Source organism: Nansenia antarctica (genome assembly GCF_963989245.1).
Source record: "Nansenia antarctica genome assembly, chromosome: 12".
Classification (NCBI taxonomy): domain Eukaryota; kingdom Metazoa; phylum Chordata; class Actinopteri; order Argentiniformes; family Microstomatidae; genus Nansenia; species Nansenia antarctica.
Genome location: NC_137682.1, coordinates 91830 through 114672, shown reverse-complemented (window position 1 = coordinate 114672; position 22843 = coordinate 91830). Strand labels below are relative to the sequence as shown.

The following is a 22843-nucleotide window of genomic DNA, read 5'->3' as shown; positions in this document are numbered from 1 at the left end:
AGAGGTAATGTTCCTCCAACAACCGGTAGCTTGTGGTTAAATAAGCCTCGGATGCTAGTTTTAGGTCCTGGACCATGGCTGGGGAAGGGGATGAGGGGGTAAAAGCGGTTTGAAGTTCCTGAACCTTCTTGATGTATCCCTCTGGTAGAATGCCAAATCTGGTGAACATCAAGACTTTGTCCAAGTGGAAGGTAGCTTTAAGAAGTTTGGAAGCCATTTTGGAAGTGACTCTAAGGTCCTCATCAGGGGTTGGGAGTGGGGTGGAGGTTGTAGGTATGGTAGGATGGGGTTGGGAAATGGTGTTGTGTTGTGAGTAGGGTTGGGTATCGTTTGGGTTTTATCCGGTACCGGTTACTAACCGATACTTTAAAAACGGTACCGGTACCAAAACGGTACTTAATTCGGTACTTTTGATTTTTTTAAATGACATATATATATATATATAATAATAATAACACGGTCGACAACATTAAACAGCTTTTCACTTTTTTATTGCTGAGGCACAATATATATTGTTAAATACACACAAATTAAAATAAATGAAAATAAAACTCCTGCTGACTGAGGCACAATAAACATATATATAATATTACAGTTAAATTATGTTTGAATTATGTTAACCCACCACACACTCAAATAAAAATAAATAAAAATAAAACTTCCACCTCAGCAATTCTTTTGCAAAAAGATGAGCATATTTGCCTTCTCTGGCAAAATACGACACCTCTCTTGACTAATTGCATGACCTGCACATGAGAAAACCCTCTCAGATGGTGTGGATGAGGCTTGTACGCACATGTATTTATCTGAAAGCTTAGACAGTATGGGGAGGCTGTCCCGCTTACCCCACCACCAGACTACAGGGTCTTGACCTGATGGGATTGAAGACAAACTTGTGTACATTTCAATTTCTTTCTGGACCACTTCAGTGATGGGGAGGGCCCTATTACTGGTCCCTGTTTCCTGAAGAAGCTCTAGGTCCTCATCCTCAAACAGCTCCTCTAGGGCTGACTTTTTGGCATGCTTCTTGTGCTGAAAAATACATAAAAGTAGTGTTTAGACAAACATACTTAAAAAATTGCATTCGTTCATTTGAGGTATTCCATGATTATTTATGAACTTACATGTTCCTCTGCCTTGTCCTCATCTGAATCTTCTTCCCCTGGCCCTGTGCCCGCCATTGGAAGCTGTAGGCACAATTTTGCACATAAATAGCAATACTTCATCATAGAAACGGTATTATAGGACACATAGTAAACAAGGATGAGGATAAAATACCTGTTCTGTTGCACTGGCACTGGCAACTGCTGCTTTCTTCAACCTCTCCCAGGCATCAGCATATTTAAATCTGCCTTTGAAGCGAGGGTCCATCGAAGTGGCCTCCTGGAGAAAGTTCTGAATATCTGGATTCTGTAAATGAACATGACAAACTGTTTAGTGTCTAACAGTGAAATGATGTGGTTTGCCCTCTTGTAAGCATAGGCTATGCTTGGAAATGGAAAATACCTGGTATCGCTTTTTCAGATCTCCCCAGACCGCCTCTTTCACAGCACGGGTGAACTCAGTGTCGTCTCCTTCAATCACCCTGAAATGCTTCTCCAGCTTGTTCAGGATGGGGAGAATTTCGCCACATGTGGGGGACCTCTCACTGGATACGCAGAGGGTTGAGGTGTACAGCAACTTCATGACGTTCACAAACTCCTCTGCTTTCTGGAAGTCATTGTCTGTGAGCCTTTCCAGCCTGGGTGAAAAAAGAAGATAAAATAAAGAATAAAAAATATCAACAAAGTTGTTTAACAACTGATCTTTTCAAGGTCCACTTCTCCATACTCCATCACACAGGTATAATGTGCAGTGAAATGTTATTGCTAGCTCATAAAGTGTGCTTAAGTAAAATACACCCATCTTGTCCATCACCTGTCTTTCTCCATTGGCTTTCTGAGTCGCTGGTCCAGTGAAGCTGCCTGGATGGCTGGGTACTGCTCCAGAAACCGCTCTACCATCAGGAACAGGGAGTTCCACCGTGTTCTGACATCCAGAATCATGTTGTGTTCTGGCAGGTCTGAAACACATTTTGAATTACAATCTACATTGCTGAAGATGTTTGAAACAAACATAACCTTTTGAGATTTATAGGCGCTACTTACTCAGAAGTCGCTGCTTCTCCCGCAGGACAGGTTTGGACAGGGTGGACCGCTTCAGCCACACCACAACTGTGCGCAGTCTGGCACACCACCGTGTAACTGCACTGATGGAGTAAACCTTCTGGGCTGCAAGGTTTAGGGTATGGGCGAAGCACCCCACTTTTAATAAGGGCAGATTTTTCAATGCAACATCCATGTTGCTGGCATTGTCTACTGTGGCGGCTACAGCTTTTTTGTTTAACTTAAATTCAGCCAGAATGCCATGTATTTCTTCTGCCACCACCAGGCCTGTCTGTGACTCATACACAGCTTTGGTGTTAAGCACCTTCTGCTTAATGTGGCCATGAATCGAGTAGTGCACAGTAACCGTTAAATAGTGGTCCTGTGCCACACTCGTCCACCCATCACAGGTAATAGCAACCACATGTATGTGTGCTAATTCCTTAATGAGGTTTTCTTTTTCTACAGAGTACCATGCAGGAATAAGGGTATTGGACAGAGCATCCCTGGATGGCGGTTTGTAGCGAGGATTGAGGGCGGTGGTCATCTCTCTGTAAACATATTTGAGGATATTTATTATTGTCATTTTGACTTTTGTTTTGTTTTGACATAATTGTCTAATGGCACAGATTTATAAACATAAAGTAAACAAATATTGTTTTCACGTCACTTTACCTGAAACAGGGAGATTCCACAGTGGAAAAGGAATGCAGTCCCTTGACCACAAACCTGGTAACAGCCCTGTGAATTTCCTCCACCTTGTCATTGGTCAAAGTTCCCTTCTTTGCCAAGGTGAATGGGGTCTCTGATGCTGTAGCTGGAGAGCCAACAATATAAACATAGGTTAAATAATGTTACTGTAGCTAAATATTTGCTGCTGCCTGTCTTGGATAGGACCCTCTTGAATGCTGTACCATATAACGACACCTGGGGTCGCTTGGGTGCGGATCAGACGGTCTGCCTGACCTCCACTCACCCCTCACCCTACTCCCCCTCCCCCAGTCCAGCTGGGGCCTACCTACCTGCATGTTTAATCTCTCAATCCCCCGTCCCTTTCCTGGTTAAATAAAACAAAGCAAGAAATCATAGAGGGCGAATGTCCACTGTCCCCCTCTTTAAATAAATAAACGGAAACATTATTACTAACCTGAGGAAATGCTGTCATCATCATCCTCAATGGGAATGGCGATCTCCGCCTCCATCTCTCCGGAGGTGCTTGCTGCTGCTGAGGTGCTTGCCGCCGAAGGGCTGGTGAACTTGCGCAAGCTGTCAAACACGGTGCACCCTTCTGACCTTAAATGTATCGCGTGCGTTGTCAGGTGTTTCATCAAGTTCGATGTGTTGCCTGCTTTACACGCGAATGATTTTAAACATTTTAAGCACTTCGCGTTGTTTTCATCGAGTCGGGTGAAATGCAGCCACACTTTAGAACGCTTCATTGCGGTCTTCGGCATTCTCGGTGACCTCGTAGCTAGGCTAGCTAGCGAAATTAGATAATATGACTATGAGTATGATTATTATGATGATAATAATACTATCAATACAATAATACAATAATACAATCACTTACTATAAACTCACTCTTCTTCTTCTCAACACAACTGCTCACCTCACTACCACGACACGCACTGATTGGAAATTGGAAACAGGCGATGTCACTCACGTGACACGTCACGACTCAAGTCACGTGTGGTTGACTGTTGCATGACACCGGACACCAGTTTTTTTTTTTTTTTTTTGAAAAGTACCGAAATGAGGAACCGAAATCTCCTTTGCGATTCGGTACGGGTACATACCGAATGTAAAGTAACCGGTACCTACCGGTACCGATTTTCGGTACCCAACCCTAGTTGTGAGCTGTTCGTGTGAGTTCTCTGGGATGTTAGGGTGGGATAGGGATCAGGGGAGGGGGCGATGTTCAGAGGGGGGGGTCCTTGTGTTAGTCGGGGACCGGTGTTGGTAGGGTGTTAGAGAAGGGGAAGGGGTGTGGGGGGGTCCTGTCCGTGGGGTGGGTTGGAGTGAGGTATTCTGGTTATAGGGACGGGTAGGAGGATGGTATTGAAGTACCGGACGTATGCCCACGGGGCCCAGAAGGGGGCGGTCAATTGAACGTATGGAAGAAGGAGATGGGGTTTGGGACTGGTGGTCTGGAGTGGGCTTGCTCCTTTTCTCATTGATTAGGGCTGGGGTAGTTGGTCCATTGAGGGGGGTAGAATCGTATTGTGTGGTGGAGTATCCTCGTGGGTCTTATGGGGTGTTGGGGTAGGGGGGGGAATCAGAGGGAGGATGGTATTCGTTGGGGGGGAGGGTTTTTTTGTTATTTTAAGAGGTGGGTATTCGTCTGTTGTGTAGGGAGGGGGAGGGGGGTTAAAGGGTCTTTTGCGTGGAATGGGTCGGAGTGGGAACTCAGAAAGGAAGAGGCGGGTCGGGCGAGAGCTTATGGAATGGAATTTAGGGTTTTGAGGCCGGTGGCCAGGAGGGGGTTTATTCTTCTCGTTGTTTCCGGCCATAGTGGTGGTAAGGTCTGTGGAGAGAAGAGACTAAGTTAATGGAGGAAAATAGAGAGAGGAGAGAGGGTTAGGGTTAGGGTTAGGGTTAGGGTTAGGGTTAGGGTTGGGTTGGGTTTAGGGTTAGGGTTAGGGTTAGGGTTAGGGTTAGGGTTAGGGTAAGGGTTAGGGTTAGGGTTAGGGTTAGGGTTAGGGTTAGGGTTAGGGTTAGGGTTAGAGGGTTAGGGTTAGAGGGTTAGGGTTAGGGTTAGGGTTAGGGTTAGGGTTAGGGTTAGGGTTAGGGTTAGGGGTTAGGGTTAGGGTTAGGGTTTAGGGTTAGGGTTAGGGTTAGGGTTAGGGTTAGGGTTAGGGTTGGGTTAGGGTTAGGGTTAGGGTTAGGGTTAGGGTTAGGGTTAGGGGTTAGGGGTTAGGGTTAGGGTTAGGGTTAGGGTTTAGGGTTAGGGTTAGGGTTAGGGTTAGGGTTGGGTTAGGGTTAGGGTTAGGGTTAGGGTTAGGGTTAGGGTTAGGGGTTAGGGTTAGGGTTAGGTTTAGTCGGGGTTAGGGTTAGGGTTAGGGTTAGGGTTAGGGTTAGGGTTAGGGTTAGGGTTAGGGTTAGGTTTTTGATTGAGAGCACCGAGTGTAAGAAACCATGTAAAACATGAAGTGAAAGACTCAGTTCTTCGAGCCTCGCACGAGTGATGCACAGGGTGTATGCACGCTCACTACACACAATTAGATCCGGTCCAAATGTCATATGTACAAGCCCCAGGGGGCTATCTGAACGTCCATTGTAATGAAAACAAGTGGGTTCGGTCAGGCCAAGAGTAAAGTTTGTATATTAATATTAATAAGGGAGGGGGTTGGGGTGTGGGGGGTAATAGGGGGGGGGGGGGGGGGGGGGGGGGGTTTTAGGTGATTTTGTTCAGTCATAAGTCCCTTACTTGGCACTTAGACAAAGACCTAAGCACCTTACTTGGCAACCGGTCACTATGTTAGGGGCCAGGATGAGGCATGGGAAATAGAGGTCCAGAATGCCTTACAGGGCACCTGGACAAAAAGACTTAGGCACCTTACTTGGCAACCGATCACTATGTTGGGGGCCAGGATGAGGCATGGGGAAATAAAGGTCCAGAATGCCTTACAGGGCACCTGGACAAAAAGACTTAGGCACCTTACTTGGCAACCGATCACTATGTTAGGGGCCAGGATGAGGCATGGGGAAATAGAGGTCCAGAATGCCTTACAGGGCACCTGGACAAAAAGACTTAGGCACCTTACTTGGCAACCGATCACTATGTTGGGGGCCAGGATGCAGCACGGGAATAGAGGTCCAGAATGCCTTACATGACACCTGGACAAAAGACCACCTTAATTGGCAGCCGGCGAATATGTTAGGGGCCAGGATGGGACATGGGGTATTCGTCGTGAGACATAGGGTTTAGGGTTAGGGTTAGGGTTAGGGTGGAAAAGGGGAGAGAGGAGTGGGGGAGGTCCACATGTCATATGTAGAAGCCCCAGGGGGCTATCTGAACGTCCATTGTAATGAAAACAAGTGGGTTCGGTCAGGCCAAGAGTAAAGTTTGTATGATAGTATTGGTAAGGGAGGGGGTTGGGGTGTTCAGGTAATGGTTTGAATTGCATCATTAGAGGGTTCTAGTTTAAGAAGATAAATATGGGATCACATCATCAGTTGTCACCAAAGGATCACTGGGCGTTTCGGCCATGAAACAAGACACCCTCACCTAAGGTTGGCCCACTGGGGGAGATCAGAGCCCCAGTGTGTGTCCCTCGGGTCAATTGGTTTGGGGAATAGGTTTTTGTTTGGGAGAGTGAAGGGTAAGAAACTAATTTGGAATCTCACAAGGGGTCCAATAGATCCCAGGAGAGAGACTGTATTATATGCGTTCAGGGTGAGAGAACTAGTTTGGAATCTCTTCCAGGGTCCGGTAGGCCCCAGGAGAGAGTCTGTATTGTAAGAGTTAGGTTAGGGTCGTGGTAAAGTTTGTAAGAAGGAGGGGGGTCGATTACAACACAAAAAGCAGGCCGCGTGTTAGCCAAACCCATAGCTTCACCTGCAAAGGCCCAATAAAGTAGGGAGGCCGAAAACAATAAAAGACCGGACAGAGCGCTAGCCTGGCTAATAGCAACCTGTGCAAACGTAACCAGAGGAGGGACTGGGGTCGAATACAACCAGAAGCCCCGACCGCGTGTTAGCATAGCTAATAGCTACCCTGCAGACGTCTAAAAGGAGGAAGGGGCCCGAGTACAAACACAAACACAACAAAGCGCTAGCAGTGCTAGCCGCTAACCCTGCAGGCTGCTAGCAGTACAAACGAGAAGAGAGAGAGAGGGAGAGAGAATGGGGGAAGAAAAAGAGTGAACTCACCGTCAGTGACTAAGGTTTCTGTAGTTAGATGGTAGAGCGCTGTGGTAAGCACATGTACATCTCTCCGTGTGTTTGTTGGGAAAGAACGTTCCTAGTGAGGGGAGTGGCGTTTTAAACAGGTGAGAAGCCTGCTGGGTAATTAGAAAAGTGATTTCAGCTGTGCCAGTCAAGGCTGTCACCAGTGATTTTCCACTGGAGGCGGGCCCTGGCTGAAGTCAGTGTTTTAACACTGGGGGTGATGTCGCACTCTAGTGGGTAAAATTGGTAGTGACAGTCCAGTACATTAAATCCTGGAAACGGCCCAGCCTGGACCCAAGTCAGAGGTGTAACTAAATGGGGAAGAGGGGTAAAAAATTATGTGTGGGTAGAAATACAACCGGTGTCCTGCTAGAAGGGAGAGGTGTTTTTGCAAGGAATTTAGAGGGATAATTTAAGGGTTAGGGTTAGGTTAAGGGTTGGGGTTAGGGCCAGGGTTGGGGTTAAGGTTAGGGTTAGGGATAGGGTTAAGGTTAGGGTTAGGGTTAGGGTTAGGGTTAGGGCTAGGGTTAGGGTTAGGGTTAGGGTCAGGGCTAGGGTTAGGGTTAGGGTTAGGGTTAGGGCTAGGGTTAGGGTTAGGGTTAGGGTTAGGGTTAGGGTTAGGGCTAGGGTTAAGGTTACGGTTAAGGTTAGGGTTGGGGTTAGGGTTAGGGGTCGGGTTATGGTAGGGGGGTGGGTGGAAGAGGGGAAAGAAAGGTAGGGGGGTGGGAGGGTGGGGGTGGGGGGGTTTTGGTGGTTTTGTTCAGTCATAAGTCCCTTACTTGGCACTTAGACAAAGACCTAAGCACCTTACTTGGCAACCGGTCACTATGTTGGGGGCCAGGATGAGGCATGGGAAATAGAGGTCCAGAATGCCTTACAGGGCACCTGGACAAAAAGACTTAGGCACCTTACTTGGCAACCGATCACTATGTTGGGGGCCAGGATGAGGCATGGGGAAATAAAGGTCCAGAATGCCTTACAGGGCACCTGGACAAAAAGACTTAGGCACCTTACTTGGCAACCGATCACTATGTTAGGGGCCAGGATGAGGCATGGGGAAATAGAGGTCCAGAATGCCTTACAGGGCACCTGGACAAAAAGACTTAGGCACCTTACTTGGCAACCGATCACTATGTTGGGGGCCAGGATGCAGCACGGGAATAGAGGTCCAGAATGCCTTACATGACACCTGGACAAAAGACCACCTTACTTGGCAGCCGGCGAATATGTTAGGGGCCAGGATGGGACATGGGGTATTGGGCGTCAAACGAAAGGTAGGGGGGTGGGGGGGTAGGGGTGGGGGGTTTTGGTGGTTTTGTTCAGTCATAAGTCCCTTACTTGGCACTTAGACAAAGACCTAAGCACCTTACTTGGCAACCGGTCACTATGTTAGGGGCCAGGATGAGGCATGGGAAATAGAGGTCCAGAATGCCTTACAGGGCACCTGGACAAAAAGACTTAGGCACCTTACTTGGCAACCGATCACTATGTTAGGGGCCAGGCTGAGGCATGGGGAAATAGAGGTCCAGAATGCCTTACAGGGCACCTGGACAAAAAGACTTAGGCACCTTACTTGGCAACCGATCACTATGTTGGGGGCCAGGATGCAGCACGGGAATAGAGGTCCAGAATGCCTTACATGACACCTGGACAAAAGACCACCTTAATTGGCAGCCGGCGAATATGTTAGGGGCCAGGATGGGACATGGGGTATTGGGTGTCAAACGTACCATACTTGGCGCGTGGATAAAAAAGTGAGAGAGGGACCGGTTATTCGCCTCCGACACTAGTTCTCAGTACCCTTGACGCTCCTTCATGTGTATCATGAGGGACCTTAATACTGTATCCCTAGAGCTGGAAGTTTTCACCGTTGGCCATGTGTCATAGGGTCCGGAGTAAGAGTGTCAGGATCTGGCTGGTTAGGTTTTTGATTGAGAGCACCGAGTGTAAGAAACCATGTAAAACATGAAGTGAAAGACTCAGTTCTTCGAGCCTCGCACGAGTGATGCACAGGGTGTATGCACGCTCACTACACACAATTAGATCCGGTCCAAATGTCATATGTACAAGCCCCAGGGGGCTATCTGAACGTCCATTGTAATGAAAACAAGTGGGTTCGGTCAGGCCAAGAGTAAAGTTTGTATATTAATATTAATAAGGGAGGGGGTTGGGGTGTGGGGGGTAATAGGGGGGGGGGGGGGGGGGGGGGGGGGTTTTAGGTGATTTTGTTCAGTCATAAGTCCCTTACTTGGCACTTAGACAAAGACCTAAGCACCTTACTTGGCAACCGGTCACTATGTTAGGGGCCAGGATGAGGCATGGGAAATAGAGGTCCAGAATGCCTTACAGGGCACCTGGACAAAAAGACTTAGGCACCTTACTTGGCAACCGATCACTATGTTGGGGGCCAGGATGAGGCATGGGGAAATAAAGGTCCAGAATGCCTTACAGGGCACCTGGACAAAAAGACTTAGGCACCTTACTTGGCAACCGATCACTATGTTAGGGGCCAGGATGAGGCATGGGGAAATAGAGGTCCAGAATGCCTTACAGGGCACCTGGACAAAAAGACTTAGGCACCTTACTTGGCAACCGATCACTATGTTGGGGGCCAGGATGCAGCACGGGAATAGAGGTCCAGAATGCCTTACATGACACCTGGACAAAAGACCACCTTAATTGGCAGCCGGCGAATATGTTAGGGGCCAGGATGGGACATGGGGTATTCGTCGTGAGACATAGGGTTTAGGGTTAGGGTTAGGGTTAGGGTGGAAAAGGGGAGAGAGGAGTGGGGGAGGTCCACATGTCATATGTAGAAGCCCCAGGGGGCTATCTGAACGTCCATTGTAATGAAAACAAGTGGGTTCGGTCAGGCCAAGAGTAAAGTTTGTATGATAGTATTGGTAAGGGAGGGGGTTGGGGTGTTCAGGTAATGGTTTGAATTGCATCATTAGAGGGTTCTAGTTTAAGAAGATAAATATGGGATCACATCATCAGTTGTCACCAAAGGATCACTGGGCGTTTCGGCCATGAAACAAGACACCCTCACCTAAGGTTGGCCCACTGGGGGAGATCAGAGCCCCAGTGTGTGTCCCTCGGGTCAATTGGTTTGGGGAATAGGTTTTTGTTTGGGAGAGTGAAGGGTAAGAAACTAATTTGGAATCTCACAAGGGGTCCAATAGATCCCAGGAGAGAGACTGTATTATATGCGTTCAGGGTGAGAGAACTAGTTTGGAATCTCTTCCAGGGTCCGGTAGGCCCCAGGAGAGAGTCTGTATTGTAAGAGTTAGGTTAGGGTCGTGGTAAAGTTTGTAAGAAGGAGGGGGGTCGATTACAACACAAAAAGCAGGCCGCGTGTTAGCCAAACCCATAGCTTCACCTGCAAAGGCCCAATAAAGTAGGGAGGCCGAAAACAATAAAAGACCGGACAGAGCGCTAGCCTGGCTAATAGCAACCTGTGCAAACGTAACCAGAGGAGGGACTGGGGTCGAATACAACCAGAAGCCCCGACCGCGTGTTAGCATAGCTAATAGCTACCCTGCAGACGTCTAAAAGGAGGAAGGGGCCCGAGTACAAACACAAACACAACAAAGCGCTAGCAGTGCTAGCCGCTAACCCTGCAGGCTGCTAGCAGTACAAACGAGAAGAGAGAGAGAGGGAGAGAGAATGGGGGAAGAAAAAGAGTGAACTCACCGTCAGTGACTAAGGTTTCTGTAGTTAGATGGTAGAGCGCTGTGGTAAGCACATGTACATCTCTCCGTGTGTTTGTTGGGAAAGAACGTTCCTAGTGAGGGGAGTGGCGTTTTAAACAGGTGAGAAGCCTGCTGGGTAATTAGAAAAGTGATTTCAGCTGTGCCAGTCAAGGCTGTCACCAGTGATTTTCCACTGGAGGCGGGCCCTGGCTGAAGTCAGTGTTTTAACACTGGGGGTGATGTCGCACTCTAGTGGGTAAAATTGGTAGTGACAGTCCAGTACATTAAATCCTGGAAACGGCCCAGCCTGGACCCAAGTCAGAGGTGTAACTAAATGGGGAAGAGGGGTAAAAAATTATGTGTGGGTAGAAATACAACCGGTGTCCTGCTAGAAGGGAGAGGTGTTTTTGCAAGGAATTTAGAGGGATAATTTAAGGGTTAGGGTTAGGTTAAGGGTTGGGGTTAGGGCCAGGGTTGGGGTTAAGGTTAGGGTTAGGGATAGGGTTAAGGTTAGGGTTAGGGTTAGGGTTAGGGTTAGGGCTAGGGTTAGGGTTAGGGTTAGGGTCAGGGCTAGGGTTAGGGTTAGGGTTAGGGTTAGGGCTAGGGTTAGGGTTAGGGTTAGGGTTAGGGTTAGGGTTAGGGCTAGGGTTAAGGTTACGGTTAAGGTTAGGGTTGGGGTTAGGGTTAGGGGTCGGGTTATGGTAGGGGGGTGGGTGGAAGAGGGGAAAGAAAGGTAGGGGGGTGGGAGGGTGGGGGTGGGGGGGTTTTGGTGGTTTTGTTCAGTCATAAGTCCCTTACTTGGCACTTAGACAAAGACCTAAGCACCTTACTTGGCAACCGGTCACTATGTTGGGGGCCAGGATGAGGCATGGGAAATAGAGGTCCAGAATGCCTTACAGGGCACCTGGACAAAAAGACTTAGGCACCTTACTTGGCAACCGATCACTATGTTGGGGGCCAGGATGAGGCATGGGGAAATAAAGGTCCAGAATGCCTTACAGGGCACCTGGACAAAAAGACTTAGGCACCTTACTTGGCAACCGATCACTATGTTAGGGGCCAGGATGAGGCATGGGGAAATAGAGGTCCAGAATGCCTTACAGGGCACCTGGACAAAAAGACTTAGGCACCTTACTTGGCAACCGATCACTATGTTGGGGGCCAGGATGCAGCACGGGAATAGAGGTCCAGAATGCCTTACATGACACCTGGACAAAAGACCACCTTACTTGGCAGCCGGCGAATATGTTAGGGGCCAGGATGGGACATGGGGTATTGGGCGTCAAACGAAAGGTAGGGGGGTGGGGGGGTAGGGGTGGGGGGTTTTGGTGGTTTTGTTCAGTCATAAGTCCCTTACTTGGCACTTAGACAAAGACCTAAGCACCTTACTTGGCAACCGGTCACTATGTTAGGGGCCAGGATGAGGCATGGGAAATAGAGGTCCAGAATGCCTTACAGGGCACCTGGACAAAAAGACTTAGGCACCTTACTTGGCAACCGATCACTATGTTAGGGGCCAGGCTGAGGCATGGGGAAATAGAGGTCCAGAATGCCTTACAGGGCACCTGGACAAAAAGACTTAGGCACCTTACTTGGCAACCGATCACTATGTTGGGGGCCAGGATGCAGCACGGGAATAGAGGTCCAGAATGCCTTACATGACACCTGGACAAAAGACCACCTTAATTGGCAGCCGGCGAATATGTTAGGGGCCAGGATGGGACATGGGGTATTGGGTGTCAAACGTACCATACTTGGCGCGTGGATAAAAAAGTGAGAGAGGGACCGGTTATTCGCCTCCGACACTAGTTCTCAGTACCCTTGACGCTCCTTCATGTGTATCATGAGGGACCTTAATACTGTATCCCTAGAGCTGGAAGTTTTCACCGTTGGCCATGTGTCATAGGGTCCGGAGTAAGAGTGTCAGGATCTGGCTGGTTAGGTTTTTGATTGAGAGCACCGAGTGTAAGAAACCATGTAAAACATGAAGTGAAAGACTCAGTTCTTCGAGCCTCGCACGAGTGATGCACAGGGTGTATGCACGCTCACTACACACAATTAGATCCGGTCCAAATGTCATATGTACAAGCCCCAGGGGGCTATCTGAACGTCCATTGTAATGAAAACAAGTGGGTTCGGTCAGGCCAAGAGTAAAGTTTGTATATTAATATTAATAAGGGAGGGGGTTGGGGTGTGGGGGGTAATAGGGGGGGGGGGGGGGGGGGGGGGGGGTTTTAGGTGATTTTGTTCAGTCATAAGTCCCTTACTTGGCACTTAGACAAAGACCTAAGCACCTTACTTGGCAACCGGTCACTATGTTAGGGGCCAGGATGAGGCATGGGAAATAGAGGTCCAGAATGCCTTACAGGGCACCTGGACAAAAAGACTTAGGCACCTTACTTGGCAACCGATCACTATGTTGGGGGCCAGGATGAGGCATGGGGAAATAAAGGTCCAGAATGCCTTACAGGGCACCTGGACAAAAAGACTTAGGCACCTTACTTGGCAACCGATCACTATGTTAGGGGCCAGGATGAGGCATGGGGAAATAGAGGTCCAGAATGCCTTACAGGGCACCTGGACAAAAAGACTTAGGCACCTTACTTGGCAACCGATCACTATGTTGGGGGCCAGGATGCAGCACGGGAATAGAGGTCCAGAATGCCTTACATGACACCTGGACAAAAGACCACCTTAATTGGCAGCCGGCGAATATGTTAGGGGCCAGGATGGGACATGGGGTATTCGTCGTGAGACATAGGGTTTAGGGTTAGGGTTAGGGTTAGGGTGGAAAAGGGGAGAGAGGAGTGGGGGAGGTCCACATGTCATATGTAGAAGCCCCAGGGGGCTATCTGAACGTCCATTGTAATGAAAACAAGTGGGTTCGGTCAGGCCAAGAGTAAAGTTTGTATGATAGTATTGGTAAGGGAGGGGGTTGGGGTGTTCAGGTAATGGTTTGAATTGCATCATTAGAGGGTTCTAGTTTAAGAAGATAAATATGGGATCACATCATCAGTTGTCACCAAAGGATCACTGGGCGTTTCGGCCATGAAACAAGACACCCTCACCTAAGGTTGGCCCACTGGGGGAGATCAGAGCCCCAGTGTGTGTCCCTCGGGTCAATTGGTTTGGGGAATAGGTTTTTGTTTGGGAGAGTGAAGGGTAAGAAACTAATTTGGAATCTCACAAGGGGTCCAATAGATCCCAGGAGAGAGACTGTATTATATGCGTTCAGGGTGAGAGAACTAGTTTGGAATCTCTTCCAGGGTCCGGTAGGCCCCAGGAGAGAGTCTGTATTGTAAGAGTTAGGTTAGGGTCGTGGTAAAGTTTGTAAGAAGGAGGGGGGTCGATTACAACACAAAAAGCAGGCCGCGTGTTAGCCAAACCCATAGCTTCACCTGCAAAGGCCCAATAAAGTAGGGAGGCCGAAAACAATAAAAGACCGGACAGAGCGCTAGCCTGGCTAATAGCAACCTGTGCAAACGTAACCAGAGGAGGGACTGGGGTCGAATACAACCAGAAGCCCCGACCGCGTGTTAGCATAGCTAATAGCTACCCTGCAGACGTCTAAAAGGAGGAAGGGGCCCGAGTACAAACACAAACACAACAAAGCGCTAGCAGTGCTAGCCGCTAACCCTGCAGGCTGCTAGCAGTACAAACGAGAAGAGAGAGAGAGGGAGAGAGAATGGGGGAAGAAAAAGAGTGAACTCACCGTCAGTGACTAAGGTTTCTGTAGTTAGATGGTAGAGCGCTGTGGTAAGCACATGTACATCTCTCCGTGTGTTTGTTGGGAAAGAACGTTCCTAGTGAGGGGAGTGGCGTTTTAAACAGGTGAGAAGCCTGCTGGGTAATTAGAAAAGTGATTTCAGCTGTGCCAGTCAAGGCTGTCACCAGTGATTTTCCACTGGAGGCGGGCCCTGGCTGAAGTCAGTGTTTTAACACTGGGGGTGATGTCGCACTCTAGTGGGTAAAATTGGTAGTGACAGTCCAGTACATTAAATCCTGGAAACGGCCCAGCCTGGACCCAAGTCAGAGGTGTAACTAAATGGGGAAGAGGGGTAAAAAATTATGTGTGGGTAGAAATACAACCGGTGTCCTGCTAGAAGGGAGAGGTGTTTTTGCAAGGAATTTAGAGGGATAATTTAAGGGTTAGGGTTAGGTTAAGGGTTGGGGTTAGGGCCAGGGTTGGGGTTAAGGTTAGGGTTAGGGATAGGGTTAAGGTTAGGGTTAGGGTTAGGGTTAGGGTTAGGGCTAGGGTTAGGGTTAGGGTTAGGGTCAGGGCTAGGGTTAGGGTTAGGGTTAGGGTTAGGGCTAGGGTTAGGGTTAGGGTTAGGGTTAGGGTTAGGGTTAGGGCTAGGGTTAAGGTTACGGTTAAGGTTAGGGTTGGGGTTAGGGTTAGGGGTCGGGTTATGGTAGGGGGGTGGGTGGAAGAGGGGAAAGAAAGGTAGGGGGGTGGGAGGGTGGGGGTGGGGGGGTTTTGGTGGTTTTGTTCAGTCATAAGTCCCTTACTTGGCACTTAGACAAAGACCTAAGCACCTTACTTGGCAACCGGTCACTATGTTGGGGGCCAGGATGAGGCATGGGAAATAGAGGTCCAGAATGCCTTACAGGGCACCTGGACAAAAAGACTTAGGCACCTTACTTGGCAACCGATCACTATGTTGGGGGCCAGGATGAGGCATGGGGAAATAAAGGTCCAGAATGCCTTACAGGGCACCTGGACAAAAAGACTTAGGCACCTTACTTGGCAACCGATCACTATGTTAGGGGCCAGGATGAGGCATGGGGAAATAGAGGTCCAGAATGCCTTACAGGGCACCTGGACAAAAAGACTTAGGCACCTTACTTGGCAACCGATCACTATGTTGGGGGCCAGGATGCAGCACGGGAATAGAGGTCCAGAATGCCTTACATGACACCTGGACAAAAGACCACCTTACTTGGCAGCCGGCGAATATGTTAGGGGCCAGGATGGGACATGGGGTATTGGGCGTCAAACGAAAGGTAGGGGGGTGGGGGGGTAGGGGTGGGGGGTTTTGGTGGTTTTGTTCAGTCATAAGTCCCTTACTTGGCACTTAGACAAAGACCTAAGCACCTTACTTGGCAACCGGTCACTATGTTAGGGGCCAGGATGAGGCATGGGAAATAGAGGTCCAGAATGCCTTACAGGGCACCTGGACAAAAAGACTTAGGCACCTTACTTGGCAACCGATCACTATGTTAGGGGCCAGGCTGAGGCATGGGGAAATAGAGGTCCAGAATGCCTTACAGGGCACCTGGACAAAAAGACTTAGGCACCTTACTTGGCAACCGATCACTATGTTGGGGGCCAGGATGCAGCACGGGAATAGAGGTCCAGAATGCCTTACATGACACCTGGACAAAAGACCACCTTAATTGGCAGCCGGCGAATATGTTAGGGGCCAGGATGGGACATGGGGTATTGGGTGTCAAACGTACCATACTTGGCGCGTGGATAAAAAAGTGAGAGAGGGACCGGTTATTCGCCTCCGACACTAGTTCTCAGTACCCTTGACGCTCCTTCATGTGTATCATGAGGGACCTTAATACTGTATCCCTAGAGCTGGAAGTTTTCACCGTTGGCCATGTGTCATAGGGTCCGGAGTAAGAGTGTCAGGATCTGGCTGGTTAGGTTTTTGATTGAGAGCACCGAGTGTAAGAAACCATGTAAAACATGAAGTGAAAGACTCAGTTCTTCGAGCCTCGCACGAGTGATGCACAGGGTGTATGCACGCTCACTACACACAATTAGATCCGGTCCAAATGTCATATGTACAAGCCCCAGGGGGCTATCTGAACGTCCATTGTAATGAAAACAAGTGGGTTCGGTCAGGCCAAGAGTAAAGTTTGTATATTAATATTAATAAGGGAGGGGGTTGGGGTGTGGGGGGTAATAGGGGGGGGGGGGGGGGGGGGGGGGGGTTTTAGGTGATTTTGTTCAGTCATAAGTCCCTTACTTGGCACTTAGACAAAGACCTAAGCACCTTACTTGGCAACCGGTCACTATGTTAGGGGCCAGGATGAGGCATGGGAAATAGAGGTCCAGAATGCCTTACAGGGCACCTGGACAAAAAGACTTAGGCACCTTACTTGGCAACCGATCACTATGTTGGGGGCCAGGATGAGGCATGGGGAAATAAAGGTCCAGAATGCCTTACAGGGCACCTGGACAAAAAGACTTAGGCACCTTACTTGGCAACCGATCACTATGTTAGGGGCCAGGATGAGGCATGGGGAAATAGAGGTCCAGAATGCCTTACAGGGCACCTGGACAAAAAGACTTAGGCACCTTACTTGGCAACCGATCACTATGTTGGGGGCCAGGATGCAGCACGGGAATAGAGGTCCAGAATGCCTTACATGACACCTGGACAAAAGACCACCTTAATTGGCAGCCGGCGAATATGTTAGGGGCCAGGATGGGACATGGGGTATTCGTCGTGAGACATAGGGTTTAGGGTTAGGGTTAGGGTTAGGGTGGAAAAGGGGAGAGAGGAGTGGGGGAGGTCCACATGTCATATGTAGAAGCCCCAGGGGGCTATCTGAACGTCCATTGTAATGAAAACAAGTGGGTTCGGTCAGGCCAAGAGTAAAGTTTGTATGATAGTATTGGTAAGGGAGGGGGTTGGGGTGTTCAGGTAATGGTTTGAATTGCATCATTAGAGGGTTCTAGTTTAAGAAGATAAATATGGGATCACATCATCAGTTGTCACCAAAGGATCACTGGGCGTTTCGGCCATGAAACAAGACACCCTCACCTAAGGTTGGCCCACTGGGGGAGATCAGAGCCCCAGTGTGTGTCCCTCGGGTCAATTGGTTTGGGGAATAGGTTTTTGTTTGGGAGAGTGAAGGGTAAGAAACTAATTTGGAATCTCACAAGGGGTCCAATAGATCCCAGGAGAGAGACTGTATTATATGCGTTCAGGGTGAGAGAACTAGTTTGGAATCTCTTCCAGGGTCCGGTAGGCCCCAGGAGAGAGTCTGTATTGTAAGAGTTAGGTTAGGGTCGTGGTAAAGTTTGTAAGAAGGAGGGGGGTCGATTACAACACAAAAAGCAGGCCGCGTGTTAGCCAAACCCATAGCTTCACCTGCAAAGGCCCAATAAAGTAGGGAGGCCGAAAACAATAAAAGACCGGACAGAGCGCTAGCCTGGCTAATAGCAACCTGTGCAAACGTAACCAGAGGAGGGACTGGGGTCGAATACAACCAGAAGCCCCGACCGCGTGTTAGCATAGCTAATAGCTACCCTGCAGACGTCTAAAAGGAGGAAGGGGCCCGAGTACAAACACAAACACAACAAAGCGCTAGCAGTGCTAGCCGCTAACCCTGCAGGCTGCTAGCAGTACAAACGAGAAGAGAGAGAGAGGGAGAGAGAATGGGGGAAGAAAAAGAGTGAACTCACCGTCAGTGACTAAGGTTTCTGTAGTTAGATGGTAGAGCGCTGTGGTAAGCACATGTACATCTCTCCGTGTGTTTGTTGGGAAAGAACGTTCCTAGTGAGGGGAGTGGCGTTTTAAACAGGTGAGAAGCCTGCTGGGTAATTAGAAAAGTGATTTCAGCTGTGCCAGTCAAGGCTGTCACCAGTGATTTTCCACTGGAGGCGGGCCCTGGCTGAAGTCAGTGTTTTAACACTGGGGGTGATGTCGCACTCTAGTGGGTAAAATTGGTAGTGACAGTCCAGTACATTAAATCCTGGAAACGGCCCAGCCTGGACCCAAGTCAGAGGTGTAACTAAATGGGGAAGAGGGGTAAAAAATTATGTGTGGGTAGAAATACAACCGGTGTCCTGCTAGAAGGGAGAGGTGTTTTTGCAAGGAATTTAGAGGGATAATTTAAGGGTTAGGGTTAGGTTAAGGGTTGGGGTTAGGGCCAGGGTTGGGGTTAAGGTTAGGGTTAGGGATAGGGTTAAGGTTAGGGTTAGGGTTAGGGTTAGGGTTAGGGCTAGGGTTAGGGTTAGGGTTAGGGTCAGGGCTAGGGTTAGGGTTAGGGTTAGGGTTAGGGCTAGGGTTAGGGTTAGGGTTAGGGTTAGGGCTAGGGCTAGGGCTAGGGTTAAGGTTACGGTTAAGGTTAGGGTTGGGGTTAGGGTTAGGGGTCGGGTTATGGTAGGGGGGTGGGTGGAAGAGGGGAAAGAAAGGTAGGGGGGTGGGAGGGTGGGGGTGGGGGGGTTTTGGTGGTTTTGTTCAGTCATAAGTCCCTTACTTGGCACTTAGACAAAGACCTAAGCACCTTACTTGGCAACCGGTCACTATGTTGGGGGCCAGGATGAGGCATGGGAAATAGAGGTCCAGAATGCCTTACAGGGCACCTGGACAAAAAGACTTAGGCACCTTACTTGGCAACCGATCACTATGTTGGGGGCCAGGATGAGGCATGGGGAAATAAAGGTCCAGAATGCCTTACAGGGCACCTGGACAAAAAGACTTAGGCACCTTACTTGGCAACCGATCACTATGTTAGGGGCCAGGATGAGGCATGGGGAAATAGAGGTCCAGAATGCCTTACAGGGCACCTGGACAAAAAGACTTAGGCACCTTACTTGGCAACCGATCACTATGTTGGGGGCCAGGATGCAGCACGGGAATAGAGGTCCAGAATGCCTTACATGACACCTGGACAAAAGACCACCTTACTTGGCAGCCGGCGAATATGTTAGGGGCCAGGATGGGACATGGGGTATTGGGCGTCAAACGAAAGGTAGGGGGGTGGGGGGGTAGGGGTGGGGGGTTTTGGTGGTTTTGTTCAGTCATAAGTCCCTTACTTGGCACTTAGACAAAGACCTAAGCACCTTACTTGGCAACCGGTCACTATGTTAGGGGCCAGGATGAGGCATGGGAAATAGAGGTCCAGAATGCCTTACAGGGCACCTGGACAAAAAGACTTAGGCACCTTACTTGGCAACCGATCACTATGTTAGGGGCCAGGCTGAGGCATGGGGAAATAGAGGTCCAGAATGCCTTACAGGGCACCTGGACAAAAAGACTTAGGCACCTTACTTGGCAACCGATCACTATGTTGGGGGCCAGGATGCAGCACGGGAATAGAGGTCCAGAATGCCTTACATGACACCTGGACAAAAGACCACCTTAATTGGCAGCCGGCGAATATGTTAGGGGCCAGGATGGGACATGGGGTATTGGGTGTCAAACGTACCATACTTGGCGCGTGGATAAAAAAGTGAGAGAGGGACCGGTTATTCGCCTCCGACACTAGTTCTCAGTACCCTTGACGCTCCTTCATGTGTATCATGAGGGACCTTAATACTGTATCCCTAGAGCTGGAAGTTTTCACCGTTGGCCATGTGTCATAGGGTCCGGAGTAAGAGTGTCAGGATCTGGCTGGTTAGGTTTTTGATTGAGAGCACCGAGTGTAAGAAACCATGTAAAACATGAAGTGAAAGACTCAGTTCTTCGAGCCTCGCACGAGTGATGCACAGGGTGTATGCACGCTCACTACACACAATTAGATCCGGTCCAAATGTCATATGTACAAGCCCCAGGGGGCTATCTGAACGTCCATTGTAATGAAAACAAGTGGGTTCGGTCAGGCCAAGAGTAAAGTTTGTATATTAATATTAATAAGGGAGGGGGTTGGGGTGTGGGGGGTAATAGGGGGGGGGGGGGGGGGGGGGGGGGGTTTTAGGTGATTTTGTTCAGTCATAAGTCCCTTACTTGGCACTTAGACAAAGACCTAAGCACCTTACTTGGCAACCGGTCACTATGTTAGGGGCCAGGATGAGGCATGGGAAATAGAGGTCCAGAATGCCTTACAGGGCACCTGGACAAAAAGACTTAGGCACCTTACTTGGCAACCGATCACTATGTTGGGGGCCAGGATGAGGCATGGGGAAATAAAGGTCCAGAATGCCTTACAGGGCACCTGGACAAAAAGACTTAGGCACCTTACTTGGCAACCGATCACTATGTTAGGGGCCAGGATGAGGCATGGGGAAATAGAGGTCCAGAATGCCTTACAGGGCACCTGGACAAAAAGACTTAGGCACCTTACTTGGCAACCGATCACTATGTTGGGGGCCAGGATGCAGCACGGGAATAGAGGTCCAGAATGCCTTACATGACACCTGGACAAAAGACCACCTTAATTGGCAGCCGGCGAATATGTTAGGGGCCAGGATGGGACATGGGGTATTCGTCGTGAGACATAGGGTTTAGGGTTAGGGTTAGGGTTAGGGTGGAAAAGGGGAGAGAGGAGTGGGGGAGGTCCACATGTCATATGTAGAAGCCCCAGGGGGCTATCTGAACGTCCATTGTAATGAAAACAAGTGGGTTCGGTCAGGCCAAGAGTAAAGTTTGTATGATAGTATTGGTAAGGGAGGGGGTTGGGGTGTTCAGGTAATGGTTTGAATTGCATCATTAGAGGGTTCTAGTTTAAGAAGATAAATATGGGATCACATCATCAGTTGTCACCAAAGGATCACTGGGCGTTTCGGCCATGAAACAAGACACCCTCACCTAAGGTTGGCCCACTGGGGGAGATCAGAGCCCCAGTGTGTGTCCCTCGGGTCAATTGGTTTGGGGAATAGGTTTTTGTTTGGGAGAGTGAAGGGTAAGAAACTAATTTGGAATCTCACAAGGGGTCCAATAGATCCCAGGAGAGAGACTGTATTATATGCGTTCAGGGTGAGAGAACTAGTTTGGAATCTCTTCCAGGGTCCGGTAGGCCCCAGGAGAGAGTCTGTATTGTAAGAGTTAGGTTAGGGTCGTGGTAAAGTTTGTAAGAAGGAGGGGGGTCGATTACAACACAAAAAGCAGGCCGCGTGTTAGCCAAACCCATAGCTTCACCTGCAAAGGCCCAATAAAGTAGGGAGGCCGAAAACAATAAAAGACCGGACAGAGCGCTAGCCTGGCTAATAGCAACCTGTGCAAACGTAACCAGAGGAGGGACTGGGGTCGAATACAACCAGAAGCCCCGACCGCGTGTTAGCATAGCTAATAGCTACCCTGCAGACGTCTAAAAGGAGGAAGGGGCCCGAGTACAAACACAAACACAACAAAGCGCTAGCAGTGCTAGCCGCTAACCCTGCAGGCTGCTAGCAGTACAAACGAGAAGAGAGAGAGAGGGAGAGAGAATGGGGGAAGAAAAAGAGTGAACTCACCGTCAGTGACTAAGGTTTCTGTAGTTAGATGGTAGAGCGCTGTGGTAAGCACATGTACATCTCTCCGTGTGTTTGTTGGGAAAGAACGTTCCTAGTGAGGGGAGTGGCGTTTTAAACAGGTGAGAAGCCTGCTGGGTAATTAGAAAAGTGATTTCAGCTGTGCCAGTCAAGGCTGTCACCAGTGATTTTCCACTGGAGGCGGGCCCTGGCTGAAGTCAGTGTTTTAACACTGGGGGTGATGTCGCACTCTAGTGGGTAAAATTGGTAGTGACAGTCCAGTACATTAAATCCTGGAAACGGCCCAGCCTGGACCCAAGTCAGAGGTGTAACTAAATGGGGAAGAGGGGTAAAAAATTATGTGTGGGTAGAAATACAACCGGTGTCCTGCTAGAAGGGAGAGGTGTTTTTGCAAGGAATTTAGAGGGATAATTTAAGGGTTAGGGTTAGGTTAAGGGTTGGGGTTAGGGCCAGGGTTGGGGTTAAGGTTAGGGTTAGGGATAGGGTTAAGGTTAGGGTTAGGGTTAGGGTTAGGGTTAGGGCTAGGGTTAGGGTTAGGGTTAGGGTCAGGGCTAGGGTTAGGGTTAGGGTTAGGGTTAGGGCTAGGGTTAGGGTTAGGGTTAGGGTTAGGGTTAGGGTTAGGGCTAGGGTTAAGGTTACGGTTAAGGTTAGGGTTGGGGTTAGGGTTAGGGGTCGGGTTATGGTAGGGGGGTGGGTGGAAGAGGGGAAAGAAAGGTAGGGGGGTGGGAGGGTGGGGGTGGGGGGGTTTTGGTGGTTTTGTTCAGTCATAAGTCCCTTACTTGGCACTTAGACAAAGACCTAAGCACCTTACTTGGCAACCGGTCACTATGTTGGGGGCCAGGATGAGGCATGGGAAATAGAGGTCCAGAATGCCTTACAGGGCACCTGGACAAAAAGACTTAGGCACCTTACTTGGCAACCGATCACTATGTTGGGGGCCAGGATGAGGCATGGGGAAATAAAGG

The 22843-nt window shown here is 49.3% G+C and overlaps 1 protein-coding gene across 1 annotated transcript; it reads right to left on the bottom strand.

Moving 5' to 3' along the window:
- Positions 1-503: 503 nt before the first annotated feature.
- Positions 504-2988, bottom strand: LOC308168485 (E3 SUMO-protein ligase ZBED1-like). The gene is made up of 7 exons (XM_080543085.1): positions 2820-2988; positions 2148-2695; positions 1918-2062; positions 1507-1741; positions 1279-1410; positions 1125-1187; positions 504-1032 (listed from the first exon to the last, which is right to left on the bottom strand). Exons 2-7 carry the CDS (start codon positions 2689-2691, stop codon positions 667-669), a joined length of 1485 nt encoding a protein of 494 aa, XP_080399211.1. The 5' UTR covers positions 2692-2695; positions 2820-2988; the 3' UTR covers positions 504-666.
- Positions 2989-22843: the final 19855 nt, after the last annotated feature.

What these genes read in the sequence shown, in the direction of transcription:
- LOC308168485 (XM_080543085.1), bottom strand. Translation starts at nt 2,691, where the DNA reads ATGACCACCGCCCTCAATCCTCGCTACAAACCGCCATCCAGGGATGCT. An exon ending in GGAGAAGCAGCGACTTCTGA is followed by an intron (nt 2,063 to 2,147) that starts GTAAGTAGCGCC and finishes AATGTGTTTCAG; the next exon opens with ACCTGCCAGAACACAACATG. An exon ending in AGGACAAGGCAGAGGAACAT is followed by an intron (nt 1,033 to 1,124) that starts GTAAGTTCATAA and finishes TGTATTTTTCAG; the next exon opens with CACAAGAAGCATGCCAAAAA.